General features: G+C 39.4%; 1 protein-coding gene across 6 annotated transcripts in view; it reads right to left on the reverse strand.

Annotated features, from left to right (window-relative positions):
• NTRK2 (neurotrophic receptor tyrosine kinase 2) overlaps positions 1–21,255 on the reverse strand; it is a 209,081-nt gene that overhangs the window by 184,481 nt on the left and 3,345 nt on the right. For all 6 annotated transcript variants that reach the window (XM_074855443.1, XM_074855448.1, XM_074855444.1 and 3 more), the window contains exons 2-3: positions 7,043–7,117; positions 6,720–6,791 (exon numbers count right to left, since the gene is read on the reverse strand). In XM_074855443.1, the coding sequence (XP_074711544.1) occupies positions 6,720–6,791; positions 7,043–7,117 (147 nt within the window). The remainder of the gene's footprint in view (positions 1–6,719; positions 6,792–7,042; positions 7,118–21,255) is intronic.

The raw sequence follows: 21,255 nt of genomic DNA on the forward strand, positions 1-21,255 counted from the left end.
CCAAAATACCATGAGTTTTATGTGGTATTATAAAGGAACCACAGGGGCTCCACAGTTAAAGTTGCATTGCATTTAAAACCAGGGATTAAACCTCTTTTCTTCTCTTTTGACTAAAGAACACAGTGTTTACTTCCCAAACTTTCAGTCCTTGATCTCTGAGTACAAGCTAATTTTCAGAGAAATTAAAGTTGGATCTTCTACAAATGATTAGAACAAAATCTTCAAGAGATTTTATTTACTGTATTTCCTCGTTGATTCCTTCTGTCGAACAACAGCCTGAAGTTTACAAATTGACTGGTCCTAATGTGTGAGAACAAAACAGATGAGCTACTATTTCTTTAGTCAGGTGAACTGGACTGCCCTATGGCAGATGACGGTGGAAACATCTCATGGACCCTGACTGGATGTATCAAAATTAAAGTACAATTTGCACGTAGGACAGAAGTCGTGTTTAAGTAAAAACTGCCAGTATGATTTTTTTCCCTAGTATGTATAAGCCATACGTTGGGAGGTTGAAAGAAAGAAATTGAATCTTCATATGGACTTGGTTTTTTGTCTCCAACACCAAGGCAATGTGAAGCACATCAAACCCCATCCCTCCACAGGGAACTCTTCACTCGCCATGCAGGAAAACCCCTCCAGTTCTGACACTACTAAATAGCACATGCAGATACCCCTGTGGTATTACTAAATGAGGCATGCACCTGCTTCTCTTACCTGCACAGCAACTAAATTCTACCCTTTCCAAAATATAACCAGATATACAGTGGGCTTCACCTGCAGCAGGTGCCCATGTCCCTTGCTACTCTAGTGGAAGGCAACACATTCCAAGTTGTGTGATGACCAGGTCTGACTCCTGGTTTCACACAGCAGAGGACCCTGCCCTTCCATATCTGGAAGACTTCTGAATCATCAGACTACAGGTTCCTCAGGGAAATCTCTGTCCAGATGAAGCCATTTCATTTTGTGTAATCTTCCCTGGTACCCTAATGGGAGAAGCTAAAACTCTGATTCCAGACCAAAAGAAATCAAAGAGGAATTGAAACCCTCTACCACCACCACCTTCTAAATACTAAAGTATCACAATACAGCTCTGAACATGGGCCACAAACATCTTACATAAGAGCCCCAGCCATCCTCTGAGATAGTATTTCCCTCTCTTTTCTTTTAAGAAAGTAACACCTTAAAAATAAAATTTTCAATAATATCTTACAAACATAGACTGACTCTAGGAGAGGGATTGTTGTTAGTAACTCAGCATAGACATAACAGACCTCCTACTTCATGGGCAGGACCGATGTCCCATCCTTCCTAAAGATTTCCTCCTGGCTGCTTACAGGTTTCCTTGCTCAACTTACTCATGGTCATCTAACTCATCCCACCTCTTTGTGAGGTGCTGAGCTGCCTGCTTCAGAGCTGCGAACTCTATCAGACAGCAGACTGTGAGAATTAGGTGCTGTCATAGCTATATCTTCTTGTCATTTAGCCTTAACCCGGTTATTGCTTTTGGAGGATTACTGCAAACCTTCAGGCAGAAGAATAGCCCTTAGTTGTTCCAATTCATGACCAGACTTACTGCTCAAATATCACCAGGTATGTTACTTTCTGAACACTCTGTGCAGGTATCAATAACTCCATGTGAGACAGTAAAATAATGGGACTGATAATTTAAGTAAAACTATCAAAAGAATAAAGAGTCATTATTTTGTTTTTAACAACTCCAGTTTTGAAAAACCAAAACCACCTTCATAGCTTTGTCTTTTCAGATTTTTACCAGTTGTGCTTAATGCATACCAAGAAAGGGAAGTAAGAACAGTAAGAAAAGTAATTCAAAATTCCTGTGCCTATATTCTTGACCATGGGTTGAAACATTTAGTGCTTCCAAGACTACAGTCTTTTCTCACACGTAGTTTAGCACTTCCAGATTTTTCAAGTTAACAAGTAATTCACCAGAAATTTTTCAGACCACCATTACAGATTAATGACACTTCGACAATAAATTTAACATTATATATATTTTTCATAAACTAAACACTTTATATTGAATATACAGATGCCTGCTTCAGTCTTTTTAATTCATGTTAAAGCGAAAAAATCACTACCAGGCTTATTATGGAGTAGTAAAGGACCACATTTCCACTTCCATGGAAAGAGAATATAAATTAGTTCTCCAATTCAACTACACATAAAAAGATCAGGGTGAGCAGCCCAAAGAAGACCCATCTGAGGTTCTAAAGCCTTTTTTCCTTAAAAAAAAAAAAAAAGTCCGGAGTACTGAGACTGGCTCCAAAGCTATACCTAAGGAGATGATCCAAATTCAGTCCAAAGGATGCCTGTATTTTACATATGAATATCAAGCTCACTTCAAACTTGCTAGCCCTAATTCAGCTAAAAGCAAACCTGTGGCAATGTAAGGAGTGCAAAAGCAGCCTGAGAAGCTGCATAAATATTCACACAGCTAGCAACACAGGCACAGCTCTACTGCCTATTGCACTCCTGGGTAGGCAGGAAGGAGGAGGAGGGAAGAGGTCTAAGAGGAACTCGGGGGCGGGGGGGGGGGGGGGGGGGGGGGGGGGGGGAAGATGATGTTAAGAAATCGCCATTTTGCTATGCTCAGTCTCCCTCCACAGGCAACTGCCTGCTCTGCCTATGGCTGAAGCCAATCCTGTGTGCAAGGAAGGCAAAACCTGCAGCAAGGCCTCAAATGGTTTAATTTGGCCGCCTTACCTAAACTTGAACAGTGTAGAGATACAAAACACATCTTAGTACCCAGAGCTGTCCATATACTACACTCACAAATCTATGATTCAGAGATGCACTTATACACAGCCTGGCACATAACAATAGCTATTTTCTAACATTGTTGGAAATATGAACTTGCTGTGAAATGTATTTTTATGTTTAAAGGTACTGATAGCATACCATGCAGGTGTATTACACAGGTCCATTATAATTACTGTTAGCAGCAGATAAGATTATAAATTACAGCACTACTAAACTAGGACTGTTTAATAGCTTGTTAAATGTAACTGTTGACTAATCAGAGTCTAAGGTCAATGAGAATACCAGAATTAGATGAGCAAGGCTATTAATTACACTTAAGTAATATCTATTGGAGCATTTATTTTCCTGGTGTTTATGTTATTACTGAAATCTTCTCATACATAACTCTAGAAAGATATTTAGGCTATAGAAGTTTGGCCAAGAAAATAAGGTATATCATAAAAAAGAGCTCAAAGAATTGTGTGTTAATAAGTTCCTTATAATCTGATAGTCTTATATGATTCATAAAATAAATACTATGTTCATATAACAAAGCTGCTTAACTACATCAAAAGATTTTTTCATAGAAGAAAGCGAAAACTGTAATAGTATCACTAGCAAAATTAAAGCTCATACAGTTTCATCAGCCTTCAGAAAAGTGCTTGGGGTTTTTGTTTTCTTTATGGTATAGTAACAAACTGTTGTTTCAAATTAAAATGCAAGACTTCTCAAAGATCTGTACTCAGAGGTTACTCTTGCAAAGTGAAATGATTTCAGCTCTTAGTAGTTCTCACTGTCCTGACCACAACAGGGGCTGCACTTCATTTCCAGTGCAGTCAACAGGAGTTTTATTGCTGATGACAACAAGCAGTGATTCACTAGGGCTTTTAGAAACATTTTAGTGTGCATCAAGACTTGACAGAGAAAACAAACAAATGCATTTTTTGCAGGGATAATAGATCAGCCTCGACAAAAAATGTCTCCATACTTACTGCTTTTTCATGTGTATATAGAGCATGTGGTGTTACTTCATATTCTGCATCTTATCTGGGCTTATCCTGTGTCTGCTAATGTTACTAAATCCCCACCAAAAAGAAAACACAGTAGAAGAATGGATAAGCTCCTGGTTTGTAACCTAAGTATTCTGGATCAGGACTCCATGTACATCAACCAAACTAATGTCAGTCAGTCTAATTTGTTTCTAACAAGCAGTTTCATGAACTACAGATCTAGTAAAGCCTGCTTACCAAAAGGTATGTATTCCACATTTGAATGAGTGTTCCAGCTGAAGTACTTCCTGTGGCTGAAGTATTTTAAAGGCATCTTGTCCACGTGGATTCTGTAGTGCCTGGCACGTCACATATGCACAATAATACTTTTCCCTTTAGTGGGAACTCTAATAGGGTCTCCCTGTCCTGTCCAATGGTCAGTTTTCAGAAAACCCATTTACCTCCCTAAGTTTGGGTTAAAAGCAACCACTGGGGACAGAGACACTTTGTGACTGCATGAAACCCATTTCCCTAAGGAAACAGGCAAAAAGCCTATCAAGTGGATACCACCAATTGTCTCAGTTACTTTTTGCAGTGTCTGCTTGCCCATACAGCTGGGAAGGTTTTCCAAACATCTATTTACCTTCTCCAAATTAAACTCATTATTTCTCACTCTGTACTCATGGTCATGGAGAGAATTGATTGCTCTCCTCATCATAATTGCTCTTCTTTTAAAGCTAAGAAGATGTATGTTCCTTTCCAGTCTTCTCTTTATTGGACTGAACACACTCAGCCTCTGAGTCTCCTTAAATTATTTGCTTTACAAGCTTTGTATAGCTCTGTTGCTCTTCTCTGTAATATCTTTGTAGATGGGTAGATGTAGCGTCCTAATCTATATACAGTACTCTGATAGATGCCTTCTCAGCAGCTAAGGTAACAGAAAAGATGTAAAAATCTAACACAAAATTCCTTTTGATCCCAGTCTGAATTTGCTTTGTTCTACCACATTACGTTGAGATTCTCTCCCAGCGCGGCCACTCAATTTTCTCTGCAAATGTGCCTCTCAGCCAGTAAGTTCTTACTGCACATTTCCACAATCAGTGCATACGCACTTGGCTTTATGGAATTTCATTTTTTACAACCACAATTCACTGAGCAATTGCTACACAGATAAATACATAGATTCACTCTAGAAGATACCTCCCTTGTATCACCAACTGATTATAGTAAAATCTATTTACTTTATTAATGACTATATGAAGTAATATGTAAGTATCATAAGCCAACAAGATCTGGTTCACACTCCTCCAGTGACTGTCTGTCCTGGTTTCAGCCAGGATAGAGTTAACTCCCCTTGGGCTGAGAGGGAGCACAGCTAGAGGGCCGGGTCTGGATGATCACTGGAGTATTCCATACCAGGTGATGTCATGCTCAGTATATAGGCGGACACATGCTTTCTCACGCCTGTTTCGGTTTCTGGGTCAGCGTGGCAGGATTTTCTGGTGTGGTTAGATCGCTGCTTGAGGGGTGGCAGGTTCTGCGTACCTGTCGCCACGCTCGGTAAGCCACTGCTGCATTTTACCTGTTTTGGACTTACTATTGGTACTGTTGTTTTTGTTACTATTACTAAATTTTTTTATTCGACCTACAAATGTCTTCTTTTGTCCCTCCCCTATTTCACTGGGGAGGCGGGGGGCATGGAAGTAAACAACTGGCCACATGGCGATTGGCTACCAGCTGAGTTCAAACCACAACATCGTTCTGCAATAAGGACAGCAGTTAATGTTCTGGCAGATACGGATATTCAAGTTCAATTCCTTCCATTAATTAATTGCCATTCTTTGGAAAACACAGGTGCAGAAAGTGATTTCATTTCATTAGCAAAGCAATCAGCCCTGCACTCTGTTCAACAGTTCTTCCCTATTACAAGGAAGTATCTTACAAGCCTGAGGCTTGGCCTTACGCCTTCCCAATCTCATTAGGACTTTAACAAAAGCAAGGGGTTAAGTGCTAAATATATCTAATGAAGATGGATGGATTGAAACACTTGAATACTTGGCTAAAGAGGGTACCTGTGAGGAACTGAGCCCCTCACATGATCTCAAGTGTTTTGAAGGATTAGATCCATAGTTTTCCATCTAAATAGCAAAGCAAGCTACTCCATGACTGTCCCACCAAAAGGCACTACAGTCCTTCAGGGATGTGTGCTTATACTAAAAAGAAACAAAGTCTTTCATTTTAGCTGATCATTTTTCTCTGTATTTTTATAAAGAAATTTGATATCAGTTCAGCCTTTGGTAATCTAAAGTATAAGTAACCTAGAAAAACACAGTCAAAAAGCTGCACAGGCATGAATTCTGCTTCCTGAAGGTCATGAACCACAAATTGCATTTGGGTGCGAAAATAACCTCATTCTCATATTCTGCTTGGGTGCATTAGTTCAGATCTTGAGTGAGCTTCCCAAGTGAATCTTCTAGTCATCCCCAGGACTTAAGTTCATAGTCATACCACAGTCTCTGGGCATGCACACTGGTCAAATTACATTAGATGTGCTCCCTGCATGCACCTATTGCACTGTAGCTACTAAAACATGTTCAGCCCATTGAATCAGACTACAGCAAGTCAAACCCATGTCACTGAGTGTGATGCATGGTGTGGACATCATACCCTCAGCATCAACTCACTCAGCTGAGAGAAGCACTCTTTGTGCTACACTACTTACCACAGAAGACACAGAGTCCATTGATAGAGACAGGATAATGAACTGGACGGTCTTTTTACCACCCCACATTATGTGGGATCTGCCAGTTCCCTACCATACATATCATGTTTAGGGTCAATTAATGACAGAAGACCATTATAAGTCCATCTTGTTAAACATTTTTTATGAAGAAAATGGTAAAAGAGAGAAATAAGTTCACAATTAAATAAATTAACATGAGTTGGGCAGGCACTGTTCTTACTCACATGTATTGTAGGTTGACGTTTTTCACAAATGCCTGACGGGACACAAATCTTAAGCCTGAATCCACCACGGTTCTGTGAAAATACATAAAACTGTTAGAACAGTTCATTTAAAATACAATGGAAAGCATAATGATACTAGTGATTATAATGATAATAATGGTTAAAATACGAGCATGGATGAAATTCAACAAGGCTGAACCACAAGATCCACAACTGTCCTCTATAACACAGTTAGGCCTACAGTCTGATGAGGTCTCCATATGCTTCTATAAAAGAAATATAGAAAAAAATAGCTTTATAAAATATGCATCCCATATACTCACAGATTTTTAAGTCCAACATAAAATCCAACTTCATTGTCATTGATACTTTCTAATTTTCGCTGGTTTGCGATATAACTGTTGAAAAAGCAAGACAGAAGAAAATATGAAAGCGGATCCTTCCGTGGCTTTGACTGTTCAGAGATCCAGCACTGATGTCTGAAAGTCAGCAGTGATTGCTGACCCACTGCAACTAACACTAAGATAGTCAGAGCATCTGCAGAGCAAAAAGCACTCCTTAAAATCTTCCCCATCATTTAAATGGTACTTTGTGGGACAGGGCTGGAAGAGGAATAGTTGAGTTTTACACAGGGGAAATGAAGCCTTGTTCATCAGGAAACCAAGTCACCCTCAAGGCACAGTAAATAAAGCTGCATTGCAGTGTCACCATTTTCCAGGACACACTTCCCTACTTCATGGATTTCACAACAGGAAAAGGGCCAACTTTAGGGTGGCAGTAGAGTTACCCCCACTTACACTCGGGGGGGATTGGACTGCCCTAGTCTTTTCTCTCATGTTGTTAATCACTTATTATTTTCTCCCTGCCACAAAGTAGTTTCAGTTCTGTTTACAAGTTGTGGCAATAGGAAAACTGAGGAAAGGGAGACTGTACTTCATGTTACATACAGAAGCAGAAATTAAGAGAACAGAAACTGTCGTAGCAGACCAAAGCACTGAGTCCACTTACATACCATGAATATCCGTCTGAACCCAAAAGGATGTGGGCATGCAAGACAGCCCTTTGTATTATCATCATGTGAGATCTATGAATAACCAGTGATATCCCACAGACTGGGAATCAAAATGTTTTACAGATAATGCATAGTATGATATATACTGCAGCAAGAAGAAGTTTCACAGTGCAAATCGTGAAGTCTAGGAAGAAGAAATCGGTGGAAACTGAAATTCAACTGACATGGCAGGCAGAAAAGTAAGCCTGATGTAAGAGATGCCTTGCTAAAGAGTCCATGCACTCGAAAGATAACCCTAGTCCCAGAAAAACTTAAGAGATTAACCATGAGCTTCCAGAACTAACCAAAGCTCCATGTTTTCCTAAAAAGAAGGAGGCTTTCTTTGCTAGAATAAAACTTGGCTTCATTTTAAGAATTTTTTTTCTTCAAAGGGAATTCTGGTGAATGGGAAATAAGGTGTATTGCTTTCCCAAAGGCAATCCATCTACCTCACCTGCTGTGTTAGAGAAATTCACTGTGTGCCCACATCCCAACAGAAACTTGAGAATCCCAAAAGCTGGGCTGGGCTCTCCTCCAAATCTGCAAAGCTGACTTGGGCTATGCTCTTGCCAAGTACCAGGAAAAGCAAAAAGTTTCCCCTAATGGGATTCACTGTCCCTTGGGAAAAAGAAGGGCAGTAAAAAGACAATGCATGACTCTAGACAAAACACATTACTCCAGCATCATATGACACTGACTGCTCTGCAGGACTTTTTAGGATAGATTAACATGGTGTACCCATTACAAGATAATAGAGTCCTTCATACTTTGTGTTTCCTTCCTTGGATTTTTTTAAGGCAATCTGATTTACTCTCTTGGGGTTTATTAATCTATTTTTTTTTTTGTTGGTTGGTAAATTTATGTATTTTGTCAAGTAAAAGCAGTGAACTAGTTTATAAAAGGCTATCAATTCTTCCATCTGAGAGTCCTGCAAGTGAATGATCATACTTCTCTGAAACTGCCCTGAAGAAGAACTCATGATTTAATTATCACCTTCTCCATCATTTGGACCTCATCATGCTAAAATAAAGTTATGCAAGAGGTATTGAAGATACCTTCCTCATCCTGTCCTCAGTGTTCAACCAACAAGAATCCTGTCAAGACCAGAGATAGGGAGAACATAGAAGAGTAGGAATTGAGGAAAATGGACAGAGAAACAGAGGGAGAAGAGACTCAGAGCTGAGTAAAAGAAACCAAGCGACCAGTTGTACTAGCTGAAGATCAGGCCATCAAAAAAACCTCTGACAAACAGTGCCAGAACGCAGATCCATCACTTAAATGCACTTATCACCCATCCAAATCTGACATTGCAACTTTAATCATAAAAACATTTAACCAGAACCTCCCATTACAAGAAGCTCCAGAACTTGACATAACTTACAGTGTCACACAGAAATGTCTTAGTGTATTACATCCTATGGTAAGCCTCAGCCAGTGTAAAACAGATCAGCTCTACTGAAGTCAATGAAGCTACCACAATTTACATCAGATGAAGATCTGAGAATGTGCACACGATCTACATAAAAAGATCAGTGCTGGTCCATTAGGAAACAAACCAACAGGATGATATCTGGGAAGAAGAAGCAACATGAAGTTATGATCTTTTCTTTCCCTCACCTACTGCATTCCTTAAAAGAAAAGAGAGGGGGAGCATACTCTACTCTGAGCTGGTACTAGTGTCTTTATGGTGAATGATTTATGATTCCAGTTCCTAACTGAAACCAAAAGAAACCACTGATTTTCCATAACCATACTTCAAGCAGGGACCCAGAAGAAATTCTGGCTAAGTGCAACTAACTCAAAACAATAACTGCTCTGCAATACATTTGTAAAAACACTTCTCAGTACAGAACATGACAGTAAAGCAATTTTCACGCAGTTGGAAATCCATGAAGAAAGAGTGGACAGATGTAATTTACCATAAGCAAGTCACGTCCTCTTATGTTTCCTTACTTGCTTAACAAGTCTGTTTTAAATTAAGACTTTGCAGCTCTTTCATTGCAGTGAGTATGATGATGTAGCTGTACACTGTAAGGGGAAGTCGTTCTTCTGTTTAATTTAGAGGGAGTTTCAAAACAAAACTTCTCTCTAACTGAAGTCTATTTTTACCTTCTTGACAACTACTCTACCTTGATGCTACTTATCATCAAACATTAATACTCTAAAAGCTCTGACTTACAGAGGGCAATGCTGAGAAATGTAATTTGCCTGCCTGCCTTATGAATATCCACCCTATTCTTTTACTGAACATTTTTACTGTAGCACAGAAGGAAAACATCCTGACTCACGGCTGGCTGAAGTCACGTGAGGAGCTTGGAAGGTCCCACTGCACACCACAGCAAAGTGTAGCGCTGCCAAAACCTAGCTGAGTAGTACCCAGTCAGATCACACAGTATCACCTCACTAATAGCAACTGCTGACTTGAAACCAAACCCTCAGCTGCCTACAATACTATTTGCTTGATTATACTATAGCATTCTGCCTCTCCTTCAATGAGTCATCAGTAAACAATACTTGTTTTCAGAGCTTTAATTTTATCTCCCCTTTGTAAACTGCTGATTAATTCTAATAAAGGCATTCAGAATCACACACCTACTGACTGCACACTGCAACCTACAGTAACATATTCATCTCAGCACATTTCAACAGTTACTGAATAATGTCACACATACTTCACCACTTCTGCAACATTCTGGAAAGAATATTTTAAATTCCCAGCATAAAAGAGTTAATTCCTCCAAATAAGTTCTCCTTTAGAAGGGTGGTCTTCACTTCTGATCATTACATACATGAAAGACCACAGATACAGTCTGTATAACGTCAGTGAAGCAACCTCTGAACCACAACAGAATGAAGAGAAAGCGGGTTCTGCTCTTTAAAGCTGTCTAGATTATTTTGTGCTTCAAAAAAGGATTTCACTCTTTCAAATCCTTCCCTCAATCTGAAAAAAACTCATCAGCAGAAGTATGCCTTCCTAACTTACTTGATTTACTCTATTTCCTCTAGATAAATATATGTTACATTACTCTGTTTGGAGCTACAAGGACATGCTGGAAAACTAACGCACACTAAACAACATAGATGCAAGCAAATAACAGAAACAGTTTTCTGTTGCCAGAAAACTCCCTTTATGGGAAACATATTTTCTTAACACTCCAAAAAATAAATCAATTATATGTCTAGCTCTGGTTCATACAGCTGGGAAAAAAGTTTTTTTTTAAATTAATAAGCATTCCCTGGTTAAATGCTTCTGAAATTTAGGAAAACTTTATGCTCTCAAGTTATTTTTTCACTAAATCTGTCTTAGGAGAAAAGTCAGCACACTCCAGACATTGATCTATCAGTAGTTGAATTACCATTTAATGACAGGTCACATATGTCCCCAGTCTACAGTACTGTGAGAGTTGTACAGTAACACTGACAGTTAAACACTGCAAAGTTCCCTAGTGCTGTATTTTCTTACAGACTCAAATGTCAGACCAAGTTCATCAAAAAATACACTAAAACTTAGGGACATTTTCAACACACCTGGGTTATGCACCAAAACAATGCAAAATCTGTAAGCTTGACACAATACTTCATGAAACTTGGCAGATTCAAATGGGTTTCATTTGCAGCTGCTCTGAAACGAAATTTAAAATCAAGCTTGAGGTGTGTGAACTCACATAGTTTGAAAATGAAGCACAGAGCCACACAATGTTGCATATCAGGAATGCCAGGTTTCAGACAGATGTAGGGACCAATCATATAGTCTCTGCCCAACCAAGAAATCTTCACATAGGACCAAGCTCCCTCTAGGAAGGAAACTTAACAGCAAGCAGTGAGCGTGATATAGACACCTACAAGTGACAAGCTCTCTACAGATATACAGGCTTACTCCAATTATTTTATTCTATCCATCTGGTACCATCAGTGCCAGATTCCATGAGGCCAACCTCAAGAAACAGAACCTCTACTGCTAAAACCATGCTGTAACTCGGGACAGAGGCAGTGTGTCAATTTAGTCCACTGTGGACTTACCTAGCATTCAGCAATTTTACAAACAGGTGCTTGACTCCTTGGCTGTCTTGTGTCTCCTGACAAATTCTGAGCAAGTGCTGTGGTGGTATTTTTTTTTTAAACTGTGAATCACTCCTATTTCACAGAGCGAAAAACTGATTGCCACTATCACAGGCTCGTTAAGTCATCCTTTAGGGGTTTTTTTTCTCCCATTTAGAGTATTTAACCATGAGTCACTGAAGACCACAGGAGGTAGCTCTTCACCTGCCAGTAAAGCAGCTCTGGAGCTGACACAATTAACCCTGGGATCTTTCTTTACAGCCACAGGGACGCCCATTTTTTGAGCAAATCCTTCACTACACATATACTACATTCAGGTAACGCCCTGTTCAGGGATATCTGGAACTCAGCATCTCATGGACGAGGTCACAGATCACAGTTAACGTCGAGAAGTCCCTGTTCTTGTGTGGCTGCACGAACTGCCAGGACACAGCAGGTCTCGGACATTCGGCTCCATGCCAATATACTGTGATTATCCAATCAGCAGTATCCAATCAGTAGTACACAGTTGCCATTGGAAATTGCTTCTCCAAAACCTTCATCCTGAGCAATTAGTGCCAACCCAGCAGCTTAAAGCAGGAAAAAGCATGAATCCAGCAGAGATCCCAATCTTGTTTTGGTGCTGTAGGAGCAGATCCATACTCCTGCTTAAGACTACAATTCCCTAGGAAATGGAAAGCCCACAGTTTGCCAGCCAACCTTAGTTCCCTCTTTACAGTATGCAAATATGAAGGCAAAAGTAAAAATAAATGAATATGTCTGCAATGCAGGGTTTAAGGAAACAGTTACTATATTCAGAGGCAGAGAAAATGATACGTAATGCACCCTTGGGCTTACTTAAGTTTCTGGTTTGGCTTCAAGGTGTTTGTTCTGTTCTCTTCAAATAACAGACTATCAAATCAAGCAAACTCTCAAGACATTTCATGCAGCCTTCCAGATTTAAGACTCATGTCCTTGACAAGCTCCACCTTCAGAACTTTCCCCAAATGGCATGCAAAGCTTATTTAACAATTTTCTCCATTTGGAGACCTGTCTTCCCCCTTGAGCTCCATGAAGTTCGTACATTTGGTATTTCACCAAGACATCAATTTTTGACATTTCTCCAGAGGACAATTGACAGCTACAGTCTAGCTTTTCCTTAGCAAAGATATTTTGGAAATATTGATATTCCTTGATATAGTGAGAAAGAAGTATCAGCTAGCCAGACAATAACCTATTTATTCAAAAGTTATGTCTTAATCACTGACCTTATACTTACCTACAAAACACATTTCATCCACTGTGTTTGAAATCATCTCTGCAGACTCTTAGGAAGAGCCTTAAATTGCTGTACAGTTCCATTATAATATACACACTAAAAATCACACATTAAATAACATACAAAAGGGAAGTAGTGAATGTGGCTTTTCATTAGTTCTCAACAGAAAGCAGACATTAAGACTAATCTTTTTTATTATTACTATTATTTGGCTCTCAAGGAAGAAAGCATCTCAAAGGAATGAATAAATACAAAGATAGGTGACATTTCTTTCTCCTACAGAACCACTTAGTGTGATGACTCTTCAAAGACTAGCAACACAACCACTCTCTTTTTCAGCACTTGCATACTCCACCTCTATAGCTGTCACTGGCCTTGATGCAAATGAGAACAGCAAACCATCAGTTCCATAACAGCAAAGTAAGATTGCTCCTAACCATCCTTTATGTGTATCTTTTTAGGTCTCTTGGTGAATCAAAACATTAAAGCATCTTGGTTGATGTCAAAATCCTTGAATTCGCTTCTTTCCACATGCCCATGCTCAGGCAGTGACTTTGTGGAAGGGATGTCTTAAGAGAGTTGCACGTCCATCAGAGTTAGATAAGCACTTGTTGACATAAATCAGCATGCTTCACAGTGTTTCAAGTCTTTTTCCTATCTCCAGGTTTTGACATGTTCAGTATTCCCTCACTTTTTGTTTCAGCATAAGAAATTCCCTCTGAAATCAGTCCTCCCCGCCCAAACATTATTTCCACTGTTTGACATTAATACCTGGCTTTATTTAGTTTAAAATTACAGGCTCTTGGAATGTCAAATACTCTGTTCAATCTGCTCGCATATTCACTGGATCATCAGGACATATGTCTGTACCTGCTACACTGTCCACTGTCTCATTCCACTGCATGAAATAGACATGACAAATACAGATCAAAAGGTAGTACTTCCAAACAATGGAGTGAAACTGCAAAACTTGAAGCCATCTATCCAGGAAAATCCATCCAGACCCTGTTAATGCATTAAATTTGCTGAATAATTTGATTCCTGACATCTCAAACAATATTCCTCTTCCCATAAACCAGGAATAGTTTTTCTTCTTCTGTTTTTACTTAAGTCTTGAGAGTCTACATATGGTCATAATCTCTATCCTTTTTCTCTGCAGTTATTACATAGAGAACCCAATCGGTAGATGTTCTTCCATTCTCCAAATGATACCATCTGCTGCCATTGTTCACAACTGATTTCCTAGCCTCTTTCCCAAGACACGTGAAACACCTTGTGTAGCCCTGACCACTGATCTGTGTTTTCTGCAAGCCGTATCTTGTCCTCTAATGGCAGATATACATGAATACAGCTTCACATTATGTTACCACAGCATTCCAAAAGGGTTATGGGTTGCCTTTTTGACTTCCCATGATATTGACTCTCTTGACATCTACCTCACTCTTCTAGGACCGGAACAGGTTGCCACCTTCTGTATGTCAACACCAATCTTACTATTTATATTTAACCAATGCATTTTTCAGAGAACATTTCAACAGCATTAAAATCACTTTTTTGCTAAAACCTTTCAGAGGCACTCTTCACTCTTCCACATTTGTGTGTACTTCACAGTTCCCTATTTCACTTTCTTTTATCACATTTATTTCCATTCTGTTCTCTGTCCTGTATAGACCATTTCTCCTCATTTTCATTGGCTAATCTTTTGCATTTATAGCTTCTTCCATTAGCATTCCTAAAAAAAAAAATCACTCTCTCTTCACTTGAGGAATCCTGTTCTTCACTTAATATAAGCAGTTTCTTACTTGCACTGCATGTATTAGCATAATGATGTGTTTATTACACTTTCTGCACATTTGTCAGTACCCAGAGTATTTCTAATACTTGTGCTGACTGCCACATTGGTGCCACTGTTTCCATAACTTTTCATGTTCCTGTACTTGGCCAGCTTGATTTCTGGGAAATTATTCTTGCAATGGTACATGCAGACAAGCGTCCTGTGCGTGTCTTTCAGGTTTCTCTTTGTATTTCTGTTCATTCTGCTGCCTGACATATACATATTGCCTCTTCTAGAGTGAGATCAACTTCACTTAAAAAACCACTCATGAATGTCTTTATTGTTATACTTCAGGATAATATACTCTTTTGTAAGCATTAATTTCCCATTTTAACATAATTTCAAGTCTTACATCATCTTCTCTACTATTTTCCCTTCAAATTAAACTCTCACCCTGCACATACCTGTTTCACAAGGTGACATCTTTTGCTACATAAGTCTTCATACTTCACTACTTCTGCAAAGCTGCCTTCTCCTTACCCACGACTTCACAGCATTCTTCATCTACTTTTACAGCTTTTGTCTCTGCTGTCCCTGCTTATGAGTAGAGTAATATTTTTCTCATCCACCAGCCTGTTTCTCCTTATGGTTCTCATGACCACACCACACCGCTACACATGCTTTTCAGCACTCCTCCAACCTACACACCCTTGCAGCATTCCCCCCGCCCCAGAATGTACATGGTGAAGGCGAAGTGTTCACCTGCAATTATACAAGATCGAGCAGGCATTTTGATGACATCTCCAACTGTTAGGGCTCTCACCATCTAAACCTTTCATTTCAGATACCCACTCTGAAGAGCAAAACTGCTTCAAGTTAAACTGTTCATTAAAAGTTGTAAGAATATGCAGAAATGCTCTACAGCAGGCGAAAACTATGCATACAACCAGACCAAGCAAACAGAAGGAACAACTGCCCTGTCTCCATGCAGACAGGAATGCCTCAGGCAGTTGGGAGAAATGTTCAGATCAGGGAAGATCAACAGAGTCTTTCTTCCACCCACGCCCACCTCCAGCACAAGTGGTATCTATTCCTGCAGCTGTGCCACCTAGGTCCATGTCCTTCAAATGACAGAGGCTTCAGACAAGACATTTGCTGCACACACACATGGCCCGGGCCCCGCGGTGATGTCTAGCACGGAAGTAGTATCCAGCATTAATATTTTCCTATTTAGGTGCCTTGATGTCATATGGATCTGTGCCCATTCAAAATGTTTGTAAAGCTATTTGAATCTAACCCGAAAAGTTTAAGATTTTGTGTATATGTATAAATATGTGTGCAATGCACAGTCCTCAAAAGATACTGATATTGCTACAACTCTAAACTGTAAAATACTTCAGCATATGCTGAAATACACTACATAGTTAGTAGTCAACAGAACTGCTCCAAGGAGGAGAATGCAGTGTATGTGATTACCAGGTGAGGAGCATAGTATGCATAAAGTGCTCCAAAACCTATTTCTAAAAATTAGGAAGAGACAAGACTGGAGGGGGAAGTAGGAAATGAATATGCAATAGACTATTCACCCACCTAGTGGAAAAAAAAAGAGAAAAAAAAAAAAGGAATTTCACCTTCCTGAACTAGACCCATGTTCACCAAATAGATTCACCTGTTTAAAAAAAAAAAAAAAAAAGACATGTCTGTGTGAGGTAGACCACAGATTTGGAAGAAATGCTATAAATAATGGTCCAGTAGCATCCAGGGGTACCAGCTTCAATCCCTTTTTCTCCCTAAGGGAATGCGATCCCAGTCCCTCAGAAGATACCATACTATAAAGCAATCTGAGAGAGGGCAGTCTCAAATTTACCTGTTCGTGCTGTTCTAATTTTTGCTGTAAGTAGTGGAGCAGGAGCAGAACTCAGCTGTCTCACTACACAAATAAGTGTCACAGTCACTTAGCTAAACAGACTGTCCTGCTCTCTGATTCAAAAGTGCATTTAAATACGCCATGCCAAGTAAGGCGACTCAGACAGGAAGAACCAAGGCGAGCCCTCGTCTGTACTCCATACAGGACACCAGTTAAGATGCTGACATGCAAGACCTTAGTTTAGACCCATGCTCTGCTTCAAGCAGAGTAGCTCTCCACATGCACTGCTGAAATGGTTTATCTGGGACCATGGTAACATCTCACTCCACAATGGGACCCAGCTCACTAAAAGGAAGGTCTTGCTTTTTCCACTCACTGCAGTGAATTGAGTCCCCAAGGTTTTTTTATACTCAATGGAGAGAGAAAGGGACACTTCCATCACATAATTTGCAGTTGGAACCTAATTAAGCCTCCTGAATCACTTCCTGGAAGAAGCGAGCTCTCCATTGCTGGCAGGAGAGTAGCTAGCTGAGTTAAGTGCCTTTGCTACACTGCTTGTAGGGAGTTGCCAGATTTTAAATGCTGAGGACTGGGACAGTCCCAGACATGATTAGCAAGTCCAGTGCATGAAGCCCGCAACACATGCTGTGAAAAGTCTCCTGGTCCATGCCTAGCAAGTCTGACATCCCCAGTATGTGCACATGATTTATCCACATATGCTCGCTGTGCCATCCAGCATTCAGAAACTTAGACAATTGTTGCAAAAGAATGGGAAAAGTCACATCCTATACACTGTTCATACGGAATACAGCATCTGATTGAGCAATGTGGGACATCCACACTTCACAAGGTATCTGCTAAATTTGGCCTTAATTATTTTTACATGTATGGTTAGGAAATAAAAAAGGTAAAAAATAATTTCATTTAAATCTAAAACTGGAAAATTTATTTTGGCTCAACCATCAAACCAAGAGAAAAAATAGGTAACTTGACCAGCCCCAACTACAGCTCTATTGACAGACTCTTCCATAAGGAGCTCAGAAGTGTTGCCATTTCACTGCTTTTCTATTTCAGCAATGGACTAACTTTGATTAATGTCTTACCCTTCTTTTATTTATACATCAGACAACTGTATACAGTAAAGCATATATCCGCTATGGATCCAGCACAAGCTTCTGTAGTCACTGTAGCTGCTACTGTTTTACACATGGAGGTGCAGGTTCATTTCAGAATTATCATACAGAATTATCTAAAACTTTGTAAAAGACCCCTCTAAAATACTCAATCTCAACTTCCTCTTGCCTCAACATATTTACTCTTCACACAATAGGAAGACACTTGAGAGCCAAGAAAAGCCACAACTCAAAACCACCTCAAATAATGGAGGAATAGGCTCCTTCTCTTCCTAACATAGGCAGGAAAAAGCTTGAATCAAAGTTGGTATCATCCTTTCCATATGTCCTCTAAACTACTCTACCCTGGTTAAATGCTAATTCCATCCAGTTTTGTCACTGATTTTAACAAGGCCACAATTTCAACCTCAGCTTCCCCCTGAAATAAAAGACATATAAGTACCTCGCTGGATCAGGACCAGCAGGCTTAGCAAAAGGCTGGTCAAGTCACACTATTCAGAGTTACAATCTCTTAAAGTGCCTCTGAAAGTGCCTTGGGCCTTTAGCCTGCCTTGTTCCACTTTCTCTTACTTACGCAAAAAGAATCTCATTTCTTCAGGCCTTGCCTAGGAACCAAAGAATACTGACCTGAAATCAGATCTTCAAGAATGTATCCTATCGATGACAACACAAGCCAGAAACAGGAATAGCTGAATTAGTGTTAAATACATTTAAGTTTCAGCTGTCACTTCTGTCGATTATCAACACTCAATGCAGGTCATTTTCTTCCAGGAAAATTAAAAAAAAAAAAAAGCATATTCACAACAGAATTTCCATGGCATGGCTCATTTCCGCTAAGTCCCATAAATCCATTGCACAGTAAGACTGTGCAATGTTATGGTCAATAGTAGCTACGTAAGAAACAGGATCTCCATATGCATATTTTCGCGGGGGAGTAGTTTGGTTCGCTTATTGCAGTTTCCGAAAATATAGACTCACAATTGAACAGGAATTAAGGTGCATCCCAATTATATTTGATTTTAATAGAAGCTATGTGCCTACATACATATGGATGAAGAGAGATTACCAAACAGCGTCCACTAATGGAGCGTATTCACGTTTCAGACAGTACAGGCTTTCAAACCTCTATGAATTTATTTCTCTATTTGAAATGCATGCAAGTTAATGAATTTATACAATCAGTGCTTCACTTTTTAAAGGACAGTTTCCAAACAGAGGTTTTTCAGATGTAACAAACTAAGTATACATTTAACATCAATACAGCATCGAGACAGTTTTAGAGTTCTCTGCTCCGTTTTTCATCTTTTATTACTCCTCACTACCTGCTACACTCTTCCAGGTTGGACGAGGATATTTGGATAGTCACTTTCATTGACATTTTGTAAGACATTCGTGCAGTGACAGATGACAAACACAGGAGAGAGAGAGAACTGCAATCCAAAAAAAACAGAGTGGGGGGCATGGGACATGACGACAACGACATCTTTCCCTTTTACTTTAAAATTAAATCCAAAATGGAGAACTAAGGCCCTTGTTTAGTCATGTAGATGTTTTTGCTTTACAGTGATTTGGGATCTAGAATCTTGCTAAACTACTTTCTCCCTTACACTGTCAGCATAAAAATAATAAAGAAAAAATAGAACCTGAGAAATCTGGAAAATGCCATCCTAAAGATATCACAGGCTGGACTGCCAGGCCCTCCGTTTTCTCATTAGTATGGAAAGAAATGGAAGTTTTTTGAAAACGTATTCAAGACCAAATCCTTGAAATCATACAAACAGCTTTCATTTTAGTATATAAATCCCAAACCTCTCTCAAAACTCTTGAGTGACCAATGACACAGAGGGAGAGGCACTGTTCTGCGAGCCCAACCCTGCCCAACTCTGAGCACCTCCTGAAGGATGCTGCCCTCCTCGAGCATGAGCTCTTTCATCTCAGCCTGCCGGAGACAGCCCCAGGGGAGACCCCATGGAGCCCCATCAGTCCTCATCAACACGAAGAACAAGGGCTAAAGCAAGCCATTCAAAAGGTTTCGGGGAAACAAAAAAAGAACCCCAGTATATACAAAACCCAATGCTTTGTGATATTTGGAGTATTTTTAGAGCCTAGAAATTACAAAACTGATTTTCATAATGCTTACTTTCAATTCACCTTAACCAATTACCCAGATCTTTAAAGGAAGACTTTAAAAAAGACAAATTCCTAGAAGCAGCTATCACATCACCACTGTCTAAAACCCCTTTAATAATTTGTAGCCTAATGTATCATGTTTTATTATACAATTCCAAGTTACCAGAAATAACTTTTCAGTCCAGCCAAGCCATGCAATGCTGCATAGCCAAAAGGTGTTTTGAGGAGGAAGGGGCTTGGGGTTGAGAAGCCTCGTAGACAGTTTAATATATTAAATCTACAACAGCCTAGAAATCTAAAATGAGACATAGAATACCAACAGCTCTGAGCTTCACATGAATTTAAAAATGCCTTTTTTTTTAGCACAAGCTCACATGACTTGTTAAATAATTTACACTATAAATTACTTATCCTGTCTTATTTATTAAGAATTCTGGAGTGGTTCATATAACTGCATTAGAAATTTATTTTGTGGTTTTGAAATGTACGCAATACACAATCACCTCTCTTTTAATAGGCAAGAGCTTAGAAGTCACCTACTGTTTTGTTGACAAGCAGTTCTTCCTGAAATACACCGATTAATTTCAAACCCATTCACCTGAATAATCATAAGTCAATATATTAATGACTTGATACCAGAACTGTGAAACTAGGCCGGGAATATACTTGCACTTCAAGAAGACACCTTGAAATCAAAGTCTTTGAAGAGCCATATACACTGAGATATACTAACAATACATTTTACTTTACGAGAAAACACTAGACCAGTCCTTTCACAAGAAGTCCTGAACACTTCAAAAATGACTCATTTACTATCCTATTAATATTTTTGCTTGAGTGATCTTGCCAAGGACTACTTATTTGCTGCTGTGCTTACAACACATGGATTTAACAATACTTACATGCTCATTTTGCTCTCACCGCTCTTGGTCCTTGACCCTTAATGTGAGCTTCTATGACTGATATCATGATTTTAATGCAGGATCTCACTCTGGAGTTCAATTTAACTCTAATAATATCAAAACTACCAAACAGTTATTATGATTAAGCTCTATTATGACAAGGTGATTTTACCACTGGCACAGGCTTTCCAGATAAAGACCAGCCCACACCAGCACCCTAGGCAACTGGAGAAATCTAAAATCTTGTTAGAAGCAGAGAATTTTCAAAATCTGTCTTTTATTCACCTTAGTAGAGAACTATGCAAAAACAACAAGGAAGGTGACCAAGAAAAGCACCAGGCATATATAGTCTTATGACCTCC

Source organism: Strix uralensis, chromosome Z (genome assembly GCF_047716275.1).
Source record: "Strix uralensis isolate ZFMK-TIS-50842 chromosome Z, bStrUra1, whole genome shotgun sequence".
Lineage (NCBI taxonomy): Eukaryota > Metazoa > Chordata > Aves > Strigiformes > Strigidae > Strix > Strix uralensis.